Source organism: Salmo salar, chromosome 12 (genome assembly GCF_965601325.2).
Source record: "Salmo salar chromosome 12, fSalSal1, whole genome shotgun sequence".
NCBI classification, from domain to species: domain Eukaryota; kingdom Metazoa; phylum Chordata; class Actinopteri; order Salmoniformes; family Salmonidae; genus Salmo; species Salmo salar.
Window position 1 is genome coordinate 4049222 of NC_138302.1, and position 26641 is coordinate 4075862.

A 26641-nucleotide genomic window follows, 5' to 3' on the forward strand; every position below is an offset into this window, starting at 1 on the left:
GAGATGTTTCAACAACTTGATTGTCCACCTGTGGTAAATTCAAGTGATTGGACATGATTTTGGAAAGGCACACACACCTGTCTATACAAGGTCCCACAGTTGACAGTGCATGTCAGAACAAAAACCAAGCCATGAGGTCAAAGGAATTGTCCGTAGAGATCCGAGACAGGATTGTGTCGAGGTACAGATCTGGGGAAGGGTACTAAAACATTTCTGCAGCATTGAAAATCCCCAAGAACATCAGTAAAAGCGTCTATTTCTATGAGAACATTTCTGAATGGTATTCTGAAGTATCCATTCTAACCACCTACAACCACGAAAGAAATTGTGACTTCTGGGAAAGTTAACCAGAGACTCTGATGATCTCTACAGGACGATCGAGTGTTTTCAATGGAGACAACATAAAAGTGTAAATATGTACCTTGCAATTTCTTTCAGAACGAGCGGCTGTTCATGTGCAAAGTTTTAGCATGTCCATGAGTATAATTATCCACTGTGTGTAGTGAATCCATGTTGTCTTTCCCGCTCTTTCTCAGTCCCCACCCCTTTCCTTTGTCTACCAAGCTTCGTCCGCTAGGGACTTTTTCTTTTTCTTTGTATCATGTTAGTAACCCAAATATCTACTGTTTGTCTGTTATGTCATTCTGTGTGATTATTTAGTTAGTTAGTAAATAAATAATTAAGCCAATTTGTATATCGCTGATTCATGATTTAGGCTAGGGTTTGTGACGTTCAGTAATAAGAACTGATGAGGTAATAATAACAATTCATTAATAAGCAACTGTTTTGATAAGATATTAAAATACCTGATGAGTTCTATTCGGGAAATTGACATTCTATAAACAACATTTTTCCGTGGTGCCCCCGACTTCCTAGTTAAAGTTTACATGATTAGTTTAATCACGTAATAATAATTACACACAGAGAATTGATTTGATAAGTCTTCACATTTAATGATAGTCAAAGACACGACAAAACAAATTAATTCAATGAAACAAAACAACTAAATTGACGAGTTTTTTTTCAAGGTTAGAATAAAGAAATACACATTCTATTAAATCTATTTAATAAAATCTACAACTTTCCAAATCAAATCATGAACATCTAAGGGGTTCATACTTGTATTCAATCAAATCCAAATCCATTACCAAAATAAAAATACACATTTTAAAATGTTAAATCTGATTTTAGACATGTTCATGTCTCGAGAGGAAAAAAAACTCATAGGCCTATTTTTTTGTAATATTTCATACAAACATGATTTCATGCGACATCAACAAAAACACAAATTCTCAGTCGAAAAACCTGTCAGAACACAGGCCCCCTCTATTATCTTATTGTAGGTCCTGTGTCCTGGAAAATGTGGAAGGTCTTATCTCCCCCTGTGTATTCCCTCTCATGTGTTTTCAGGTTCCCTAACTGGGTAAAACATTAGCTGATTCTGAACATTTTGCAAATTTTGGGGATTTTCTATTGGACAAAATTCTGGTAAGTCCCTTCCCATTTGTTAACGTTTAAGAAATGCTTTGGAATGAATACACCCCAGGGGTTGGAACCAAAAATGTTATTACAAATGTTTTTTGTTCTGAACAAAACCACAATTTAAAAAAATAAGAAAAAGTGTGAAATCATATATAGGAGGAGGAGGAGAGAGGAGGAGGAAGAAGAGGAGGAGAGAGGAGGAGGAGGAGAGAGGAGGAAGAGGAGGAGAGAGGAGGAGGAGAGAGGAAGAGGAGGAGGAAGGGGAGGAGGAGAGAGGAGGAGGAGGAGGCTTGAAGATGATAATAATAAGATAATACGTTTATATGGCGTATAAAAATTAAAAAAAAATATTATTTCCTTTATTCTATTTTTTTTTTTTAAATACCCTTTTTTCTCCCCAATTTCATGGTATCCAATTGGTAGTTACAGTCTTGTCCCATCGGTGCAACTCCCGTACAGACTCGGGAGAGGCGAAGGTCGAGAGCCACGCGTCGTCCGAAACACAACCCAGCCAAGCCGCACTGCTTCTTGACACAATGCCCGCTTAACCAGGAAGTCAGCCGCACCGATGTGGTGGAGGAAACACCGTACACCTGGCGACCGTGTCAGCGTGCACTGCGCCCGGCCCGCCACAGGAGTCGCTAGTGCGACAGAGCCTGGACTAGAACTAGGATCTCTAGTGGCACAGCTAGCACTGAGACAGAACCTGGACTAGAACCAGGATCTATAGTGACACAGCTAGCACTGAGACAGAACCTGGACTAGAACCAGGATCTCTAGTGACACAGCTAGCACTGAGACAGAACCTGGACTAGAACCAGGATCTCTAGTGACACTGAGACAGAACCTGGACTAGAACCAGGACCTCTAGTGACACAGCTAGCGCTGAGACAGAACCTGGACTAGAACCAGGATGTCTAGTGACACAGCTAGCACTGAGACAGAACCTGGACTAGAACCAGCTAGCACTGAGACGGAACCTGGACTAGAACCAGGATCTCTAGTGGCACAGCTAGCAGTGTGCCTTAGACCGCTGTGCCACTCGGGAGGCCCTGTAACTGCCTGGAACTTAAAGTAAGTGCCCAGTGTTTCCAGATTTCTATGAAATATGACCTATAATTATTTATAATATGAGTGAAATACTTTCCTTACGATCTTTTTTTTTAATAAAGTATGTTAAAAGCAGCTTTTCTGTGTTGGAAAGGTGTGGGTCGTACCCCAACAACAGAACGGTATGGGGCGTATCCCAACAACAGAACGGTGTGGGTCGTACCCCAACAACAGAACGGTGTGGGTTGTACCCCAACAACAGAATGGTGTGGGTCGTACCCCAACAACAGAATGGTGTGGGTCGTACCCCAACAACAGAATGGTGTGAGTCGTATCCCAACAACAGAATGGTGTGGGTCGTACTCCAACAACAGAACGGTATGGGTCGTACTCCAACAACAGAACGGTGTGGGTCGTACCCCAACAACAGAACGGTATGGGGCGTATCCCAACAACAGAACGGTATGGGGCGTATCCCAACAACAGAACGGTGTGGGTCGTATTCCAACAACAGAACGGTATGGGTCGTACCCCAACAACAGAATGCTGTGGGTCGTATCCCAACAACAGAAAGGTGTGGGTCGTATCCCAACAACAGAATGGTGTGGGTCGTACCCCAACAACAGAATGGTGTGGGTCGTATCCCAACAACAGAATGGTGTGGGTCGTACCCCAACAACAGAATGGTGTGGGTCGTACCCCAACAACAGATTGGCCAGCTCATCCTCCGCAGGGAGATAACATGTTCTATGAGGAAATAGTATTTTTTTTAAAACAGTCTGTTTGAGATACAAGTATAGGATGTCTCAACACTATTTCGATGAGTTAACAGAATATATATATATATTTTTTTAAGTTAATAAGATTTTCCACTGGACAGTTACTTTTAAAATAACGTTATTAACCGGTTACCATAGTTTTAAAATAACGGTTCTGTTCCAGAACTGTAGAGATCACTTTCTTTCCCGGTTCGGTTTCTGTTTCTTCATTTTTTTGGTTCTTACTCGGTTTTCTGTTCTGTTTTCTGAACTGGTTCCAACTCCTGGGGTTAAGACTGTGTGTGTTCTCTCATGCCTTTTCAGGTTCACTAACTGGGTAAAATCCTTTCCACACTGCGGACAATGGAAAGACTTCTCTCCTGTGTGTATTTTCTCATGCCTTTTCAGGTTCCCTATCTGGGTAAAACCCTTTCCACACTGGGAACATTTGAAAGGTTTCTCTCTTGTGTGTGTTCTTTTATGGTCCTTTAGATTCCCTAACCGTGTAAAACCCTTTCCACACTGGGTGCATTGGAAAGGCTTCTTTCCTGTGTGTAATTTTTCATGTTTTTTTAGGTTCCCTAACTTGGTAAAATTCTTTCCACACAGAGAGCAATGGTAAGCTGTCTCCCATGTGTGTATCCTTTCATGCTCCTTCAAGCTCCCTAACCTTTTAAAACTATTTCCACACTTGGAACATTGGAAAGGCTTCTCTCCTGTGTGTGTTCTCTCATGCTTTTTCAGGTTCCCTAACCACGTAAAATTCTTTCCACACTGGGAACATTGGAATGGCTTCTCTCCTGTGTGTACTCTTTTATGATCCTTCAGGTTCCCTAACCGTGTAAAACCCTTCCCACACTGGGAGCATTGGAAAGGTTTCTCTCCTGTGTGTAACTGTTTATGTTTCTTTAGGTTCCCTAACTTGGTAAAATTCTTTCCACACAGAGAGCAATGGTAAGATGTCTCCCCTGTGTGTGCCCTTTCATGCACCTTCAAGCTCCCTAACTGCGTAAAACTCTTTCCACAATGGGAGCATTGGAACGGCTTTTCTCCTGTGTGTGTTCTCTCATGCTTTTTCAGGCTCCCTAACAGGGTAAAACCCTTTCCACACTGGGAACATTGGAAACGTTTCTCTCCTGTGTGTACTAATTTATGTTCGTTCAGGCTCCGTAACCGTGTAAAACTCTTCCCACACTGGGAGCATTGGAAAGGCTTCTCTCCTGTGTGTATTCTTTTATGGTCCTTCAGATTCCCTAACCGTGTAAAACCCTTCCCACATTGGGAGCATTGGAAAGGCTTCTCTCCTGTGTGTAATTCTGTATGTTTTATTAGGTTCCTTAACTTGGTAAAATCCTTTCCACACAGGGAGCAATGGTAAGATGTCTCCCCTGTGTGTATCCTCTCATGCTCCTTCAAGCTCCCTAACTGTGTAAAACCCTTTCCACACTGGGAGCATTGGAACGGTTTCTCTCCTGTGTGTGTTCTCTCATGCTTTTTCAGGTTCCCTAACCACCTAAAGCCCTTTTCACACCGGGAGCATTGGAAAGGCTTCTCTCCTGTGTGTATTATTTTATGTTCTTTCAAGCTCCCTAACCGTGTAAAACTCTTTCCACATTGGGAGCATTGGAAAGGTTTCTCTCCTGTGTGTATTCTCTCATGCCTTTTCAGGTTCCCTAACCGTGTAAAACTCTTCCCACATTGGGAACATTGTGAAGTCTTCTTTCCTGTGTCTGTTCTATCATGCCTTTTCAGGTTCCATAACCACTTAAAACTCTTTTTACACTGGGACCAGTGGTGTCGTCTCGCTGCTTTGGGCGTCTCTGGGTCTGGTTCCTCTGAAGGACTCTTCCTGCCGTCAGAGTGAGAGTCTGGTATCTCTCCTGCCAAAGACAAACAGAGTATTTGGTTAAACAGAGAGACCTAAATGAAATCTCCACATGATAAAACTGTCTTCCTATGAGGTTTAATCTAGACTAGATCCCTCATTATAAAACAGTACATTTGGATCGTGGATACTGATTGGTTAATAGCCGTTAGATATTAATGATGATCCCTAGGTAATGCCTGTTAACCTCTCTGGGACATGTGGGACACTATTCAACAGCCAGTGAAATAGCAGGGCGGCAAATTCAAAACAACAAAAATCTCATCATTCAAATTTCTCAAACATACAACTATTATATCCCATTTTAAAGATACACTTCTCGTTAATCCAACCACATTGTCCGATTTCAAAAAGGCTTTCCGGTGAAAGCATAACATTAGATTATGTTAGGACAGCGCTGACACAACAAAAACCACACAGCCATTTTCCAAGCAAGGAGGCGTTACAAAAACCAGCAAAACAGCTAAAATGAAGCACTAACCTTTGATGATCTTCATCAGATGGCACTCAAAGGACTTCATGTTACACAATACATGTATGTTTTGTTCGATAAAGTTCATATTTATATCCAAAAACCCCATTTTACATTGGCGCGTGATGTTCAGAAAATGTATTGCCTCCAAAACTTCCGGTGAATGAGCACATCAATTTACAAAAATACTCATCATAAACGTTGATAAAATTTACAACAGTTATTGAAAGAATTATAGATACACTTCTCCTTAATGCAACCGCTGTGTCAGATTTCTAAATCGCTTTACGGCGAAAGCACATTTCAATATTCTGAGTACAGAGCTCAGCCATCAAAGCAAGCTATACAGTTACCCGCCAAGTTCTGGAGTCAACTAAACTCAGAAATAGTATTACAAATCTTCACTTACCTTTGCTGATCCTTCGTCGGAATGCACTCCCAGGACTCCCACAATAAATGTTCGTTTTGTTCGATAAACTCCATATTTATGTCCAAATACCTCCTTTTGTTCACGCGTTCAGATCACTATCCAAAGGCAAAATGCGCGACTGCAAAACCAGAGACGAAAAGTCCAAATGTTCCATTACCGTTCATAGAAACATGTCAAACGATGTTTACAATCAATTGTTAGGGTCTTTTTAACATAAATATTCAATAATATTCCAACCGGACAATAGCGTACTCATTACAGAGGAAAAAGAAGGAACGGCGTGCCTGCGCAGTAAACAACTCGTTGGTCTCAGGCAGTCCACCTATTGAATGGTCTCTTATTCTCTTCCCAGTAACAGTAGAAACAAGGTTCTAAAGACTGTGGACATCTAGTGGAAGCCTTAGGAAGTGCAAAATGAACCCTAAGTCACTGTATACTGGATAGGGAATCACCTGAACAACTACAATCCTCAGATTTCCACACTTCCTGGTTGGATTTTAATCAGGTTTTTGCCTGCCATATGAGTTCTGTTATACTCACAGATATCATTCAAACAGTTTTAGAAACTTCAGAGTGTTTTCTATCCAAATCTACTAATAATATGCATATCCTACCTTCTGGACCCGAGTAGCAGGTAGTTTAATTTGGGCACGTCATTCATCTGAATTTCCGAATACTGCCCCCTGTCACTAAAAAGTTAACAGTTGTATTTGAATTATCCCTATATATCCACTGTCCCAAGGCCATGCCAGGCAATTTATAAACTAATCTCCACTGTCCCACAGCCAAGCCAGGCAATTTATAAACTAATTTCCACTGTCCCACAGCCCTGCCAGGTAATTCATCAACTAATCTCCACTGTCCCACAGCCCTGCCAGGCAATTTATAAACTCATCTCCACTGTCCCACAGCCCTGCCAGGCAATTTATAAACAAATCTCCACTGTCACACAGCCCAGCCAGGCAATTTATAAACAAATCTCCACTGTCCCACAGCCAAGCCAGGCAATTTATAAACTAATCTCCACTGTCCCACAGCCAAGCCAGGCATTTTATAAACTCATCTCCACTGTCCCACAGCCCAGCCAGGCAATTTATAAACTCATCTCCACTGTCCCACAGCCCAGCCAGGCAATTCATATACTAATCTCCACTGTCCTACAGCCCTGCCAGGCAATTTATAAACTAATCTCCACTGGACAAAATAATCTAGACATTATTACCCCGTGGATCTAGTCCAGCATACCATCAATATCAATTACAACCTGTTTTACCGTCAATATCAATTACAACCTATTTTACCATCAATATCAATTACAACCTGTTTTACCATCAATTACAACCTGTTTTACCATCAATATCAATTACAACCTGTTTTACCATCAATATCAATTACAACCTGTTTTACCATCAATATCAATTACAACCTGTTTTCCATCAACATCAATTACAACCTGTTTTACCATCAACATCAATTACAACCTGTTTTACCATCAATTACAACCTGTTTTACCGTCAATATCAATTACAACCTGTTTTACCATCAATATCAATTACAACCTGTTTTACCATCAATATCAATTACAACCTGTTTTACCATCAATTACAACCTGTTTTACCATCAATTACAACCTGTTTTACCGTCAATATCAATTACAACCTGTTTTACCATCAATATCAATTACAACCTGTTTTACCCTCAATATCAATTACAACCTGTTTTACCCTCAATATCAATTACAACCTGTTTTACCATCAATATCAATTACAACCAGTTTTACCATCAATATCAATTACAACCTGTTTTACCATCAATATCAATTACAACCTGTTTTACGATCAATATGAATTACAACCTGTTTTACCATCAATATCATTTACAACCTGTTTTACCATCAACATCAATTACAACCTGTTTTACCATCAATATCAATTACAACCTGTTTTACCATCAACATCACATTACAACCTGTTTTACCATCAATATCAATTACAACCTGTTTTACCATCAATTACAACCTGTTTTACCATCAATATCAATTACAACCTGTTTTACCGTCAATATCAATTACAACCTGTTTTACCATCAATTACAACCTGTTTTACCGTCAATATCAATTACAACCTGTTTTACCATCAATATCAATTACAACCTGTTTTACCATCAATATCAATTACAACCTGTTTTCCATCAACATCAATTACAACCTGTTTTACCATCAACATCAATTACAGCCTGTTTTACCATCAATTACAACCTGTTTTACCGTCAATATCAATTACAACCTGTTTTACCATCAATATCAATTACAACCTGTTTTACCATCAATATCAATTACAACCTGTTTTACCATCAATTACAACCTGTTTTACCGTCAATATCAATTACAACCTGTTTTACCATCAATATCAATTACAACCTGTTTTACCATCAATATCAATTACAACCTGTTTTACCATCAATATAAATTACAACCTGTTTTACCATCAATATCAATTACAACCTGTTTTACCATCAATATCAATTACAACCTGTTTTCCATCAACATCAATTACAACCTGTTTTACCATCAATTACAACCTGTTTTACCATCAATATCAATTACAACCTGTTTTACCATCAATTACAACCTGTTTTACCATCAATTACAACCTGTTTTACCATCAATATCAATTACAACCTGTTTTACCATCAATATCAATAACAACCTGTTTTACCATCAATTACAACCTGTTTTACCGTCAATATCAATTACAACCTGTTTTACCTCAATATCAATTACAACCTGTTTTACCATCAATATCAATTACAACCTGTTTTACCATCAATATCAATTACAACCTGTTTTACCATCAATATCAATTACAACCTGTTTTACCATCAATATCAATTACAACCTGTTTTACCGTCAATATCAATTACAACCTGTTTTACCATCAATTACAACCTGTTTTACCATCAATTACAACCTGTTTTACCATCAATATCAATTACAACCTGTTTTACCATCAATATCAATTACAACCTGTTTTACCGTCAATATCAATTACAACCTGTTTTACCATCAATTACAACCTGTTTTACCATCAATATCAATTACAACCTGTTTTACCATCAACATCAATTACAACCTGTTTTACCATCAATATCAATTACAACCTGTTTTACCATCAACATCACATTACAACCTGTTTTACCATCAATATCAATTACAACCTGTTTTACCATCAATATCAATTACAACCTGTTTTACCATCAATATCAATTACAACCTGTTTTACCATCAATATCAATTACAACCTGTTTTACCATCAATATCAATTACAACCTGTTTTACCATCAATATCAATTACAACCTGTTTTCCATCAACATCAATTACAACCTGTTTTACCATCAATATCAATTACAACCTGTTTTACCATCAATATCAATTACAACCTGTTTTACCATCAACATCAATTACAACCTGTTTTACCCTCAATTACAACCTGTTTTACCATCAATATCAATTACAACCTGTTTTACCATCATTATCAATTACAACCTGTTTTACCATCAATATCAATTACAACCTGTTTTACCATCAATATCAATTACAACCTGTTTTACCATCAATATCAATTACAACCTGTTTTACCATCAATATCAATTACAACCTGTTTTACCATCAATATCAATTACAACCTGTTTTACCATCAATATCAATTACAACCTGTTTTACCATCAATATCAATTACAACCTGTTTTACAATCAACATCACATTACAACCTGTTTTACCATCAATATCAATTACAACCTGTTTTACCATCAATATCAATTACAACCTGTTTTACCATCAACATCACATTACAACCTGTTTTACCATCAATATCAATTACAACCTGTTTTACCGTCAATATCAATTACAACCTGTTTTACCATCAATATCAATTACAACCTGTTTTATCATCAATATCAATTACAACCTGTTTTACCATCAATTACAACCTGTTTTACCGTCAATATCAATTACAACATGTTTTACCATCAATTACAACCTGTTTTACCGTCAATATCAATTACAACCTGTTTTACCATCAATATCAATTACAACATGTTTTACCATCAATATCAATTACAACCTGTTTTACCATCAATATCAATTACAACCTGTTTTACCATCAATATCAATTACAACCTGTTTTACCATCAATTACAACCTGTTTTACCATCAATATCAATTACAACCTGTTTTACCATCAATATCAATTACAACCTGTTTTACCATCAATATCAATTACAACCTGTTTTCCATCAACATCAATTACAACCTGTTTTACCATCAACATCAATTACAACCTGTTTTACCATCAATTACAACCTGTTTTACCGTCAATATCAATTACAACCTGTTTTAACATCAATATCAATTACAACCTGTTTTACCATCAATTACAACCTGTTTTACCATCAATATCAATTACAACCTGTTTTACCATCATTATCAATTACAACCTGTTTTACCATCAACATCAATTACAACCTGTTTTACCCTCAATTACAACCTGTTTTACCATCAATATCAATTACAACCTGTTTTACCATCAATTACAACCTGTTTTACCATCAATATCAATTACAACCTGTTTTACCATCAATATCAATTACAACCTGTTTTACCATCAATATGAATTACAACCTGTTTTACCATCAATATCAATTACAACCTGTTTTACCATCAATATGAATTACAACCTGTTTTACCATCAATATCAATTACAACCTGTTTTACCATCAACATCAATTACAACCTGTTTTACCATCAATATCAATTACAACCTGTTTTACAATCAACATCACATTACAACCTGTTTTACCATCAATATCAATTACAACCTGTTTTACCATCAATATCAATTACAACCTGTTTTACCATCAACATCACATTACAACCTGTTTTACCATCAATTACAACCTGTTTTACCGTCAATATCAATTACAACCTGTTTTACCATCAATATCAATTACAACCTGTTTTACCATCAATATCAATTACAACCTGTTTTACTCAATATCAATTACAACCTGTTTTACCATCAATTACAACCTGTTTTACCGTCAATATCAATTACAACCTGTTTTACCATCAATATCAATTACAACCTGTTTTACCATCAATATCAATTACAACCTGTTTTACCATCAATTACAACCTGTTTTACCATCAATATCAATTACAACCTGTTTTACCCTCAATATCAATTACAACCTGTTTTACCCTCAATATCAATTACAACCTGTTTTACCATCAATATCAATTACAACCTGTTTTACCATCAATATCAATTACAACCTGTTTTACCATCAATATCAATTACAACCTGTTTTACCATCAATATCAATTACAACCTGTTTTACCATCAATATCAATTACAACCTGTTTTACCATCAACATCAATTACAACCTGTTTTACCATCAATATCAATTACAACCTGTTTTACCATCAACATCACATTACAACCTGTTTTACCATCAATATCAATTACAACCTGTTTTACCATCAATTACAACCTGTTTTACCATCAATATCAATTACAACCTGTTTTACCATCAATATCAATTACAACCTGTTTTACCATCAATTACAACCTGTTTTACCGTCAATATCAATTACAACCTGTTTTACCATCAATATCAATTACAACCTGTTTTACCATCAATATCAATTACAACCTGTTTTACCATCAACATCAATTACAACCTGTTTTACCATCAACATCAATTACAACCTGTTTTACCATCAATTACAACCTGTTTTACCGTCAATATCAATTACAACCTGTTTTACCATCAATATCAATTACAACCTGTTTTACCATCAATATCAATTACAACCTGTTTTACCATCAATTACAACCTGTTTTACCGTCAATATCAATTACAACCTGTTTTACCATCAATATCAATTACAACCTGTTTTACCATCAATATCAATTACAACCTGTTTTACCATCAATATCAATTACAACCTGTTTTACCATCAATATCAATTACAACCTGTTTTACCATCAATATCAATTACAACCTGTTTTACCATCAATATCAATTACAACCTGTTTTACCATCAATTACAACCTGTTTTACCATCAATATCAATTACAACCTGTTTTACCATCAATATCAATTACAACCTGTTTTACCATCAATTACAACCTGTTTTACCATCAATATCAATTACAACCTGTTTTACCATCAATATCAATAACAACCTGTTTTACCATCAATTACAACCTGTTTTACCGTCAATATCAATTACAACCTGTTTTACCATCAATATCAATTACAACCTGTTTTACCATCAATATCAATTACAACCTGTTTTACCATCAATATCAATTACAACCTGTTTTACCATCAATATCAATTACAACCTGTTTTACCGTCAATATCAATTACAACCTGTTTTACCATCAATTACAACCTGTTTTACCATCAATTACAACCTGTTTTACCATCAATATCAATTACAACCTGTTTTACCATCAATATCAATTACAACCTGTTTTACCGTCAATATCAATTACAACCTGTTTTACCATCAATTACAACCTGTTTTACCATCAATATCAATTACAACCTGTTTTACCATCAACATCAATTACAACCTGTTTTACCATCAATATCAATTACAACCTGTTTTACCATCAACATCACATTACAACCTGTTTTACCATCAATATCAATTACAACCTGTTTTACCATCAATATCAATTACAACCTGTTTTACCATCAATTACAACCTGTTTTACCATCAATATCAATTACAACCTGTTTTACCATCAATATCAATTACAACCTGTTTTACCATCAATATCAATTACAACCTGTTTTCCATCAACATCAATTACAACCTGTTTTACCATCAACATCAATTACAACCTGTTTTAACATCAATATCAATTACAACCTGTTTTACCATCAATTACAACCTGTTTTACCATCAATATCAATTACAACCTGTTTTACCATCAATATCAATTACAACCTGTTTTACCATCAACATCAATTACAACCTGTTTTACCCTCAATTACAACCTGTTTTACCATCAATATCAATTACAACCTGTTTTACCATCAAATCAATTACAACCTGTTTTACCATCAATATGAATTACAACCTGTTTTACCATCAATATCAATTACAACCTGTTTTACCATCAATATGAATTACAACCTGTTTTACCATCAATATCAATTACAACCTGTTTTACCATCAACATCAATTACAACCTGTTTTACCATCAATATCAATTACAACCTGTTTTACAATCAACATCACATTACAACCTGTTTTACCATCAATATCAATTACAACCTGTTTTACCATCAATATCAATTACAACCTGTTTTACCATCAACATCACATTACAACCTGTTTTACCATCAATATCAATTACAACCTGTTTTACCGTCAATATCAATTACAACCTGTTTTACCATCAATATCAATTACAACCTGTTTTATCATCAATATCAATTACAACCTGTTTTACCATCAATTACAACCTGTTTTACCGTCAATATCAATTACAACATGTTTTACCATCAATTACAACCTGTTTTACCGTCAATATCAATTACAACCTGTTTTACCATCAATATCAATTACAACATGTTTTACCATCAATATCAATTACAACCTGTTTTACCATCAATATCAATTACAACCTGTTTTACCATCAATATCAATTACAACCTGTTTTACCATCAATTACAACCTGTTTTACCATCAATATCAATTACAACCTGTTTTACCATCAATATCAATTACAACCTGTTTTACCATCAATATCAATTACAACCTGTTTTCCATCAACATCAATTACAACCTGTTTTACCATCAAATCAATTACAACCTGTTTTACCATCAATTACAACCTGTTTTACCGTCAATATCAATTACAACCTGTTTTAACATCAATATCAATTACAACCTGTTTTACCATCAATTACAACCTGTTTTACCATCAATATCAATTACAACCTGTTTTACCATCATTATCAATTACAACCTGTTTTACCATCAACATCAATTACAACCTGTTTTACCCTCAATTACAACCTGTTTTACCATCAATATCAATTACAACCTGTTTTACCATCAATTACAACCTGTTTTACCATCAATATCAATTACAACCTGTTTTACCATCAATATCAATTACAACCTGTTTTACCATCAATATGAATTACAACCTGTTTTACCATCAATATCAATTACAACCTGTTTTACCATCAATATGAATTACAACCTGTTTTACCATCAATATCAATTACAACCTGTTTTACCATCAACATCAATTACAACCTGTTTTACCATCAATATCAATTACAACCTGTTTTACAATCAACATCACATTACAACCTGTTTTACCATCAATATCAATTACAACCTGTTTTACCATCAATATCAATTACAACCTGTTTTACCATCAACATCACATTACAACCTGTTTTACCATCAATATCAATTACAACCTGTTTTACCGTCAATATCAATTACAACCTGTTTTACCATCAATATCAATTACAACCTGTTTTATCATCAATATCAATTACAACCTGTTTTACCATCAATTACAACCTGTTTTACCGTCAATATCAATTACAACATGTTTTACCATCAATTACAACCTGTTTTACCGTCAATATCAATTACAACCTGTTTTACCATCAATATCAATTACAACATGTTTTACCATCAATATCAATTACAACCTGTTTTCCATCAACATCAATTACAACCTGTTTTACCATCAATATCAATTACAACCTGTTTTCCATCAACATCAATTACAACCTGTTTTACCATCAATTACAACCTGTTTTACCGTCAATATCAATTACAACCTGTTTTACCATCAATATCAATTACAACCTGTTTTACCATCAATTACAACCTGTTTTACCATCAATATCAATTACAACCTGTTTTCCATCAACATCAATTACAACCTGTTTTACCATCAATATCAATTACAACCTGTTTTCCATCAACATCAATTACAACCTGTTTTACCATCAACATCAATTACAACCTGTTTTACCATCAATTACAACCTGTTTTACCGTCAATATCAATTACAACCTGTTTTACCATCAATATCAATTACAACCTGTTTTACCATCAATATCAATTACAACCTGTTTTCCATCAACATCAATTACAACCTGTTTTACCATCAATATCAATTACAACCTGTTTTCCATCAACATCAATTACAACCTGTTTTACCATCAACATCAATTACAACCTGTTTTACCATCAATTACAACCTGTTTTACCGTCAATATCAATTACAACCTGTTTTACCATCAATATCAATTACAACCTGTTTTACCATCAATTACAACCTGTTTTACCGTCAATATCAATTACAACCTGTTTTACCATCAATATCAATTACAACCTGTTTTACCATCAATTACAACCTGTTTTACCGTCAATATCAATTACAACATGTTTTACCATCAATTACAACCTGTTTTACCATCAATATCAATTACAACCTGTTTTACCATCAATATCAATTACAACCTGTTTTACCATCAACATCACATTACAACCTGTTTTACCATCAATATCAATTACAACCTGTTTTACCATCAATTACAACCTGTTTTACCGTCAATATCAATTACAACCTGTTTTACCATCAATATCAATTACAACCTGTTTTACCATCAATTACAACCTGTTTTACCATCAATATCAATTACAACCTGTTTTACCATCAATATCAATTACAACCTGTTTTACCATCAATTACAACCTGTTTTACCGTCAATATCAATTACAACCTGTTTTACCGTCAATATCAATTACAACCTGTTTTACCATCAATATCAATTACAACCTGTTTTACCATCAATATCAATTACAACCTGTTTTACCATCAATATCAATTACAACCTGTTTTACCATCAATATCAATTACAACCTGTTTTACCATCAATATCAATTACAACCTGTTTTACCATCAATATCAATTACAACCTGTTTTACCATCAATATCAATTACAACCTGTTTTACCATCAATTACAACCTGTTTTACCATCAATTACAACCTGTTTTACCATCAATATCAATTACAACCTGTTTTACCATCAATATCAATTACAACCTGTTTTACCGTCAATATCAATTACAACCTGTTTTACCATCAATTACAACCTGTTTTACCATCAATATCAATTACAACCTGTTTTACCATCAATATCAATTACAACCTGTTTTACCATCAATATCAATTACAACCTGTTTTACCATCAACATCAATTACAACCTGTTTTACCATCAATATCAATTACAACCTGTTTTACCATCAATATCAATTACAACCTGTTTTACCATCAACATCAATTACAACCTGTTTTACCATCAATATCAATTACAACCTGTTTTACCATCAATATCAATTACAACCTGTTTTACCATCAATTACAACCTGTTTTACCATCAATATCAATTACAACCTGTTTTACCATCAATATCAATTACAACCTGTTTTACCATCAATATCAATTACAACCTGTTTTACCATCAACATCAATTACAACCTGTTTTACCATCAATATCAATTACAACCTGTTTTACCATCAATATCAATTACAACCTGTTTTACCATCAACATCAATTACAACCTGTTTTACCATCAATATCAATTACAACCTGTTTTACCGTCAATATCAATTACAACCTGTTTTACCATCAATATCAATTACAACCTGTTTTACCATCAATATCAATTACAACCTGTTTTACCATCAATTACAACCTGTTTTACCGTCAATATCAATTACAACCTGTTTTACCATCAATATCAATTACAACCTGTTTTACCATCAATATCAATTACAACCTGTTTTACCATCAATATCAATTACAACCTGTTTTACCATCATATCAATTACAACCTGTTTTACCATCAATATCAATTACAACCTGTTTTACCATCAATATCAATTACAACCTGTTTTACCATCAATATCAATTACAACCTGTTTTACCATCAATTACAACCTGTTTTACCGTCAATATCAATTACAACCTGTTTTACCATCAATATCAATTACAACCTGTTTTACCATCAATTACAACCTGTTTTACCATCAATATCAATTACAACCTGTTTTACCATCAATATCAATTACAACCTGTTTTACCATCAATATCAATTACAACCTGTTTTACCATCAATATCAATTACAACCTGTTTTACCATCAATATCAATTACAACCTGTTTTACCATCAATATCAATTACAACCTGTTTTACCATCAATATCAATTACAACCTGTTTTACCATCAATATCAATTACAACCTGTTTTACCATCAATATCAATTACAACCTGTTTTACCATCAACATCACATTACAACCTGTTTTACCATCAATATCAATTACAACCTGTTTTACCGTCAATATCAATTACAACCTGTTTTACCATCAATATCAATTACAACCTGTTTTATCATCAATATCAATTACAACCTGTTTTACCATCAATTACAACCTGTTTTACCGTCAATATCAATTACAACATGTTTTACCATCAATTACAACCTGTTTTACCGTCAATATCAATTACAACCTGTTTTACCATCAATATCAATTACAACCTGTTTTACCATCAATATCAATTACAACCTGTTTTACCATCAATATCAATTACAACCTGTTTTACCATCAATATCAATTACAACCTGTTTTACCATCAATTACAACCTGTTTTACCATCAATATCAATTACAACCTGTTTTACCATCAATATCAATTACAACCTGTTTTACCATCAATATCAATTACAACCTGTTTTCCATCAACATCAATTACAACCTGTTTTACCATCAATTACAACCTGTTTTACCATCAATTACAACCTGTTTTACCGTCAATATCAATTACAACCTGTTTTAACATCAATATCAATTACAACCTGTTTTACCATCAATTACAACCTGTTTTACCATCAATATCAATTACAACCTGTTTTACCATCAATATCAATTACAACCTGTTTTACCATCAACATCAATTACAACCTGTTTTACCCTCAATTACAACCTGTTTTACCATCAATCATCAATTACAACCTGTTTTACCATCAATATCAATTACAACCTGTTTTACCATCAATATCAATTACAACCTGTTTTACCATCAATATCAATTACAACCTGTTTTACCATCAATATCAATTACAACCTGTTTTACCATCAATATCAATTACAACCTGTTTTACCATCAATATCAATTACAACCTGTTTTACCATCAATATCAATTACAACCTGTTTTACCATCAACATCAATTACAACCTGTTTTACCATCAATATCAATTACAACCTGTTTTACCATCAATATCAATTACAACCTGTTTTACCATCAATATCAATTACAACCTGTTTTACCATCAATATCAATTACAACCTGTTTTACCATCAATATCAATTACAACCTGTTTTACCATCAATATCAATTACAACCTGTTTTACCATCAATATCAATTACAACCTGTTTTACCATCAATATCAATTACAACCTGTTTTACCATCAATATCAATTACAACCTGTTTTACCATCAATTACAACCTGTTTTACCGTCAATATCAATTACAACCTGTTTTACCATCAATATCAATTACAACCTGTTTTACCATCAATATCAATTACAACCTGTTTTACCATCAATATCAATTACAACCTGTTTTACCATCAATATCAATTACAACCTGTTTTACCATCAATTACAACCTGTTTTACCATCAATATCAATTACAACCTGTTTTACCATCAATATCAATTACAACCTGTTTTACCATCAATATCAATTACAACCTGTTTTACCATCAATATCAATTACAACCTGTTTTACCATCAATATCAATTACAACCTGTTTTACCATCAATATCAATTACAACCTGTTTTACCATCAATATCAATTACAACCTGTTTTACCATCAATATCAATTACAACCTGTTTTACCATCAATATCAATTACAACCTGTTTTACCATCAATATCAATTACAACCTGTTTTCCATCAACATCAATTACAACCTGTTTTACCATCAATATCAATTACAACCTGTTTTACCATCAATATCAATTACAACCTGTTTTACCATCAATATCAATTACAACCTGTTTTACCATCAATATCAATTACAACCTGTTTTACCATCAATATCAATTACAACCTGTTTTACCATCAATATCAATTACAACCTGTTTTACCATCAATATCAATTACAACCTGTTTTACCATCAATATCAATTACAACCTGTTTTACCATCAATATCAATTACAACCTGTTTTACCATCAATATCAATTACAACCTGTTTTACCATCAATATCAATTACAACCTGTTTTACCATCAATATCAATTACAACCTGTTTTACCATCAATTACAACCTGTTTTACCGTCAATATCAATTACAACCTGTTTTACCATCAATATCAATTACAACCTGTTTTACCATCAATTACAACCTGTTTTACCATCAATATCAATTACAACCTGTTTTACCATCAATATCAATTACAACCTGTTTTACCATCAATTACAACCTGTTTTACCGTCAATATCAATTACAACCTGTTTTACCATCAATATCAATTACAACCTGTTTTACCATCAATATCAATTACAACCTGTTTTACCATCAATATCAATTACAACCTGTTTTACCATCAATATCAATTACAACCTGTTTTACCATCAATATCAATTACAACCTGTTTTACCATCAATATCAATTACAACCTGTTTTACCATCAATATCAATTACAACCTGTTTTACCGTCAATATCAATTACAACCTGTTTTACCATCAATTACAACCTGTTTTACCATCAATTACAACCTGTTTTACCATCAATATCAATTACAACCTGTTTTACCATCAATATCAATTACAACCTGTTTTACCGTCAATATCAATTACAACCTGTTTTACCATCAATTACAACCTGTTTTACCATCAATATCAATTACAACCTGTTTTACCATCAATATCAATTACAACCTGTTTTACCATCAATATCAATTACAACCTGTTTTACCATCAATATCAATTACAACCTGTTTTACCATCAATATCAATTACAACCTGTTTTACCATCAATATCAATTACAACCTGTTTTACCATCAATATCAATTACAACCTGTTTTACCATCAATATCAATTACAACCTGTTTTACCATCAATATCAATTACAACCTGTTTTACCATCAATATCAATTACAACCTGTTTTACCATCAATATCAATTACAACCTGTTTTACCATCAACATCAATTACAACCTGTTTTACCATCAATATCAATTACAACCTGTTTTACCATCAATATCAATTACAACCTGTTTTACCATCAATATCAATTACAACCTGTTTTACCATCAATATCAATTACAACCTGTTTTACCATCAATATCAATTACAACCTGTTTTACCATCAATATCAATTACAACCTGTTTTACCATCAATATCAATTACAACCTGTTTTACCATCAATATCAATTACAACCTGTTTTACCATCAATATCAATTACAACCTGTTTTACCATCAATATCAATTACAACCTGTTTTACCATCAATATCAATTACAACCTGTTTTACCATCAATTACAACCTGTTTTACCGTCAATATCAATTACAACCTGTTTTACCATCAATATCAATTACAACCTGTTTTACCATCAATATCAATTACAACCTGTTTTACCATCAATATCAATTACAACCTGTTTTACCATCAACATCAATTACAACCTGTTTTACCATCAATATCAATTACAACCTGTTTTACCATCAATATCAATTACAACCTGTTTTACCATCAATATCAATTACAACCTGTTTTACCATCAATATCAATTACAACCTGTTTTACCATCAATTACAACCTGTTTTACCGTCAATATCAATTACAACCTGTTTTACCATCAATATCAATTACAACCTGTTTTACCATCAATTACAACCTGTTTTACCATCAATATCAATTACAACCTGTTTTACCATCAATATCAATTACAACCTGTTTTACCATCAATATCAATTACAACCTGTTTTACCATCAATATCAATTACAACCTGTTTTACCATCAATATCAATTACAACCTGTTTTACCATCAATATCAATTACAACCTGTTTTACCATCAATATCAATTACAACCTGTTTTACCATCAACATCAATTACAACCTGTTTTACCATCAACATCAATTACAACCTGTTTTACCATCAATATCAATTACAACCTGTTTTACCGTCAATATCAATTACAACCTGTTTTACCATCAATATCAATTACAACCTGTTTTACCATCAATATCAATTACAACCTGTTTTACCATCAATTACAACCTGTTTTACCATCAATATCAATTACAACCTGTTTTACCATCAATATCAATTACAACCTGTTTTACCATCAATATCAATTACAACCTGTTTTACCATCAATATCAATTACAACCTGTTTTACCATCAATATCAATTAGCAACCTGTTTTACCATCAATATCAATTACAACCTGTTTTACCGTCAATATCAATTACAACCTGTTTTACCATCAATTACAACCTGTTTTACCATCAATATCAATTACAACCTGTTTTACCATCATATCAATTACAACCTGTTTTACCATCAATATCAATTACAACCTGTTTTACCATCAATATCAATTACAACCTGTTTTACCATCAATATCAATTACAACCTGTTTTACCATCAATATCAATTACAACCTGTTTTACCATCAATATCAATTACAACCTGTTTTACCATCAATATCAATTACAACCTGTTTTACCATCAATATCAATTACAACCTGTTTTACCATCAATATCAATTACAACCTGTTTTACCATCAATATGAATTACAACCTGTTTTACCATCAATATCAATTACAACCTGTTTTACCATCAACATCAATTACAACCTGTTTTACCATCAATATCAATTACAACCTGTTTTACCATCAACATCACATTACAACCTGTTTTACCATCAATATCAATTACAACCTGTTTTACCATCAATATCAATTACAACCTGTTTTACCATCAATATGAATTACAACCTGTTTTACCCAACCTGTTTTACCGTCAATATCAATTACAACCTGTTTTACCATCAATATCAATTACAACCTGTTTTACCATCAATATCAATTACAACCTGTTTTACCATCAATTACAACCTGTTTTACCGTCAATATCAATTACAACCTGTTTTACCATCAATATCAATTACAACCTGTTTTACCATCAATATCAATTACAACCTGTTTTACCATCAATATCAATTACAACCTGTTTTACCATCAATATCAATTACAACCTGTTTTACCATCAATTACAACCTGTTTTACCATCAATATCAATTACAACCTGTTTTACCATCAACATCAATTACAACCTGTTTTACCATCAATATCAATTACAACCTGTTTTACCCATCAATTACAACCTGTTTTACCATCAATATCAATTACAACCTGTTTTACCATCAATATCAATTACAACCTGTTTTACCATCAATATCAATTACAACCTGTTTTACCATCAATATCAATTACAACCTGTTTTACCATCAATATCAATTACAACCTGTTTTACCATCAATATCAATTACAACCTGTTTTACCATCAACATCAATTACAACCTGTTTTACCATCAATATCAATTACAACCTGTTTTACCATCAATATCAATTACAACCTGTTTTACCATCAATATCAATTACAACCTGTTTTACCATCAATTACAACCTGTTTTACCATCAATATCAATTACAACCTGTTTTACCATCAATATCAATTACAACCTGTTTTACCATCAATTACAACCTGTTTTACCGTCAATATCAATTACAACCTGTTTTACCATCAATATCAATTACAACCTGTTTTACCATCAATATCAATTACAACCTGTTTTACCATCAATATCAATTACAACCTGTTTTACCATCAATATCAATTACAACCTGTTTTACCATCAATATCAATTACAACCTGTTTTACCATCAATATCAATTACAACCTGTTTTACCATCAATATCAATTACAACCTGTTTTACCATCAATATCAATTACAACCTGTTTTACCATCAATATCAATTACAACCTGTTTTACCATCAATATCAATTACAACCTGTTTTACCATCAATATCAATTACAACCTGTTTTACCTCAATATCAATTACAACCTGTTTTACCATCAATATCAATTACAACCTGTTTTACCATCAATATCAATTACAACCTGTTTTACCATCAATTACAACCTGTTTTACCGTCAATATCAATTACAACCTGTTTTACCATCAATATCAATTACAACCTGTTTTACCATCAATATCAATTACAACCTGTTTTACCATCAATATCAATTACAACCTGTTTTACCATCAATATCAATTACAACCTGTTTTACCATCAATATCAATTACAACCTGTTTTACCATCAATTACAACCTGTTTTACCGTCAATATCAATTACAACCTGTTTTACCATCAATATCAATTACAACCTGTTTTACCATCAATATCAATTACAACCTGTTTTACCATCAATATCAATTACAACCTGTTTTACCATCAATATCAATTACAACCTGTTTTACCATCAATATCAATTACAACCTGTTTTACCATCAATATCAATTACAACCTGTTTTACCATCAATATCAATTACAACCTGTTTTACCATCAATATCAATTACAACCTGTTTTACCATCAATATCAATTACAACCTGTTTTACCATCAATATCAATTACAACCTGTTTTACCATCAATATCAATTACAACCTGTTTTACCATCAATATCAATTACAACCTGTTTTACCATCAATATCAATTACAACCTGTTTTACCATCAATATCAATTAATCAATTACAACCTGTTTTACCGTCAATATCAATTACAACCTGTTTTACCATCAATATCAATTACAACCTGTTTTACCATCAATTACAACCTGTTTTACCGTCAATATCAATTACAACCTGTTTTACCATCAATATCAATTACAACCTGTTTTACCATCAATATCAATTACAACCTGTTTTACCATCAATATCAATTACAACCTGTTTTACCATCAATATCAATTACAACCTGTTTTACCATCAACATCAATTACAACCTGTTTTACCATCAATATCAATTACAACCTGTTTTACAATCAACATCACATTACAACCTGTTTTACCATCAATATCAATTACAACCTGTTTTACCATCAATATCAATTACAACCTGTTTTACCATCAATATCAATTACAACCTGTTTTACCATCAATATCAATTACAACCTGTTTTACCATCAATATCAATTACAACCTGTTTTACCATCAATATCAATTACAACCTGTTTTACCATCAATATCAATTACAACCTGTTTTACCATCAATATCAATTACAACCTGTTTTACCATCAATATCAATTACAACCTGTTTTACCATCAATATCAATTACAACCTGTTTTACCATCAATATCAATTACAACCTGTTTTACCATCAATATCAATTACAACCTGTTTTACCATCAATATCAATTACAACCTGTTTTACCATCAACATCAATTACAACCTGTTTTACCATCAATATCAATTACAACCTGTTTTACCATCAATCACCACCACATCAATTACAACCTGTTTTACCATCAATATCAATTACAACCTGTTTTACCATCAATATCATTACAACCTGTTTTACCATCAACATCAATTACAACCTGTTTTACCATCAATATCAATTACAACCTGTTTTACCATCAATATCAATTACAACCTGTTTTACCATCAATTACAACCTGTTTTACCATCAATTACAACCTGTTTTACCATCAATATCAATTACAACCTGTTTTACCATCAATATCAATTACAACCTGTTTTACCATCAATTACAACCTGTTTTACCATCAATATCAATTACAACCTGTTTTACCATCAATATCAATTACAACCTGTTTTACCATCAATATCAATTACAACCTGTTTTCCATCAACATCAATTACAACCTGTTTTACCATCAACATCAATTACAACCTGTTTTACCATCAATTACAACCTGTTTTACCGTCAATATCAATTACAACCTGTTTTACCATCAATATCAATTACAACCTGTTTTACCATCAATATCAATTACAACCTGTTTTACCATCAATTACAACCTGTTTTACCGTCAATATCAATTACAACCTGTTTTACCATCAATATCAATTAGAACCTGTTTTACCATCAATTACAACCTGTTTTACCGTCAATATCAATTACAACCTGTTTTACCATCAATATGAATTACAACCTGTTTTACCATCAATATCAATTACAACCTGTTTTACCATCAATATCAATTACAACCTGTTTTACCATCAATATCAATTACAACCTGTTTTACCATCAACATCAATTACAACCTGTTTTACCATCAATATCAATTACAACCTGTTTTACCATCAACATCAATTACAACCTGTTTTACCATCAATATCAATTACAACCTGTTTTACCATCAATATCAATTACAACCTGTTTTACCATCAACATCAATTACAACCTGTTTTACCATCAATATCAATTACAACCTGTTTTACCATCAACATCAATTAATCAATTACAACCTGTTTTACCATCAATATCAATTACAACCTGTTTTACATCAATCAATTACAACCTGTTTTACCTCAAATCAATTACAACCTGTTTTACCTCAATATCAATTACAACCTGTTTTACCATCAATATCAATTACAACCTGTTTTACCATCAATTACAACCTGTTTTACCATCAATATCAATTACAACCTGTTTTACCATCAATATCAATTACAACCTGTTTTACCATCAATATCAATTACAACCTGTTTTCCATCAACATCAATTACAACCTGTTTTACCATCAACATCAATTACAACCTGTTTTACCATCAATTACAACCTGTTTTACCGTCAATATCAATTACAACCTGTTTTACCATCAATATCAATTACAACCTGTTTTACCATCAATTACAACCTGTTTTACCATCAATATCAATTACAACCTGTTTTACCATCAATATCAATTACAACCTGTTTTACCATCAATATCAATTACAACCTGTTTTACCATCAATTACAACCTGTTTTACCATCAATTACAACCTGTTTTACCGTCAATATCAATTACAACCTGTTTTACCATCAATATCAATTACAACCTGTTTTACCCTCAATATCAATTACAACCTGTTTTACCTCAATATCAATTACAACCTGTTTTACCATCAATATCAATTACAACCTGTTTTACCATCAATATCAATTACAACCTGTTTTACCATCAATATCAATTACAACCTGTTTTACCATCAATATCAATTACAACCTGTTTTACCATCAATATCAATTACAACCTGTTTTACCATCAACATCAATTAATCAATTACAACCTGTTTTACCATCAATATCAATTACAACCTGTTTTACCA

The 26641-nt window shown here is 33.0% G+C and overlaps 1 protein-coding gene across 1 annotated transcript in view; it reads right to left on the reverse strand.

Annotated features, from left to right (window-relative positions):
* Nucleotides 1-932: 932 nt before the first annotated feature.
* LOC106594716 (uncharacterized) overlaps nt 933-26641 on the reverse strand; it is an 82421-nt gene continuing 56712 nt past the window's right edge. The window contains exon 2 of the mRNA XM_082958459.1: nt 933-5170. Within this exon, the coding sequence (XP_082814585.1) occupies nt 3486-5170 (1685 nt within the window). The 3' untranslated portion in view covers nt 933-3485. The remainder of the gene's footprint in view (nt 5171-26641) is intronic.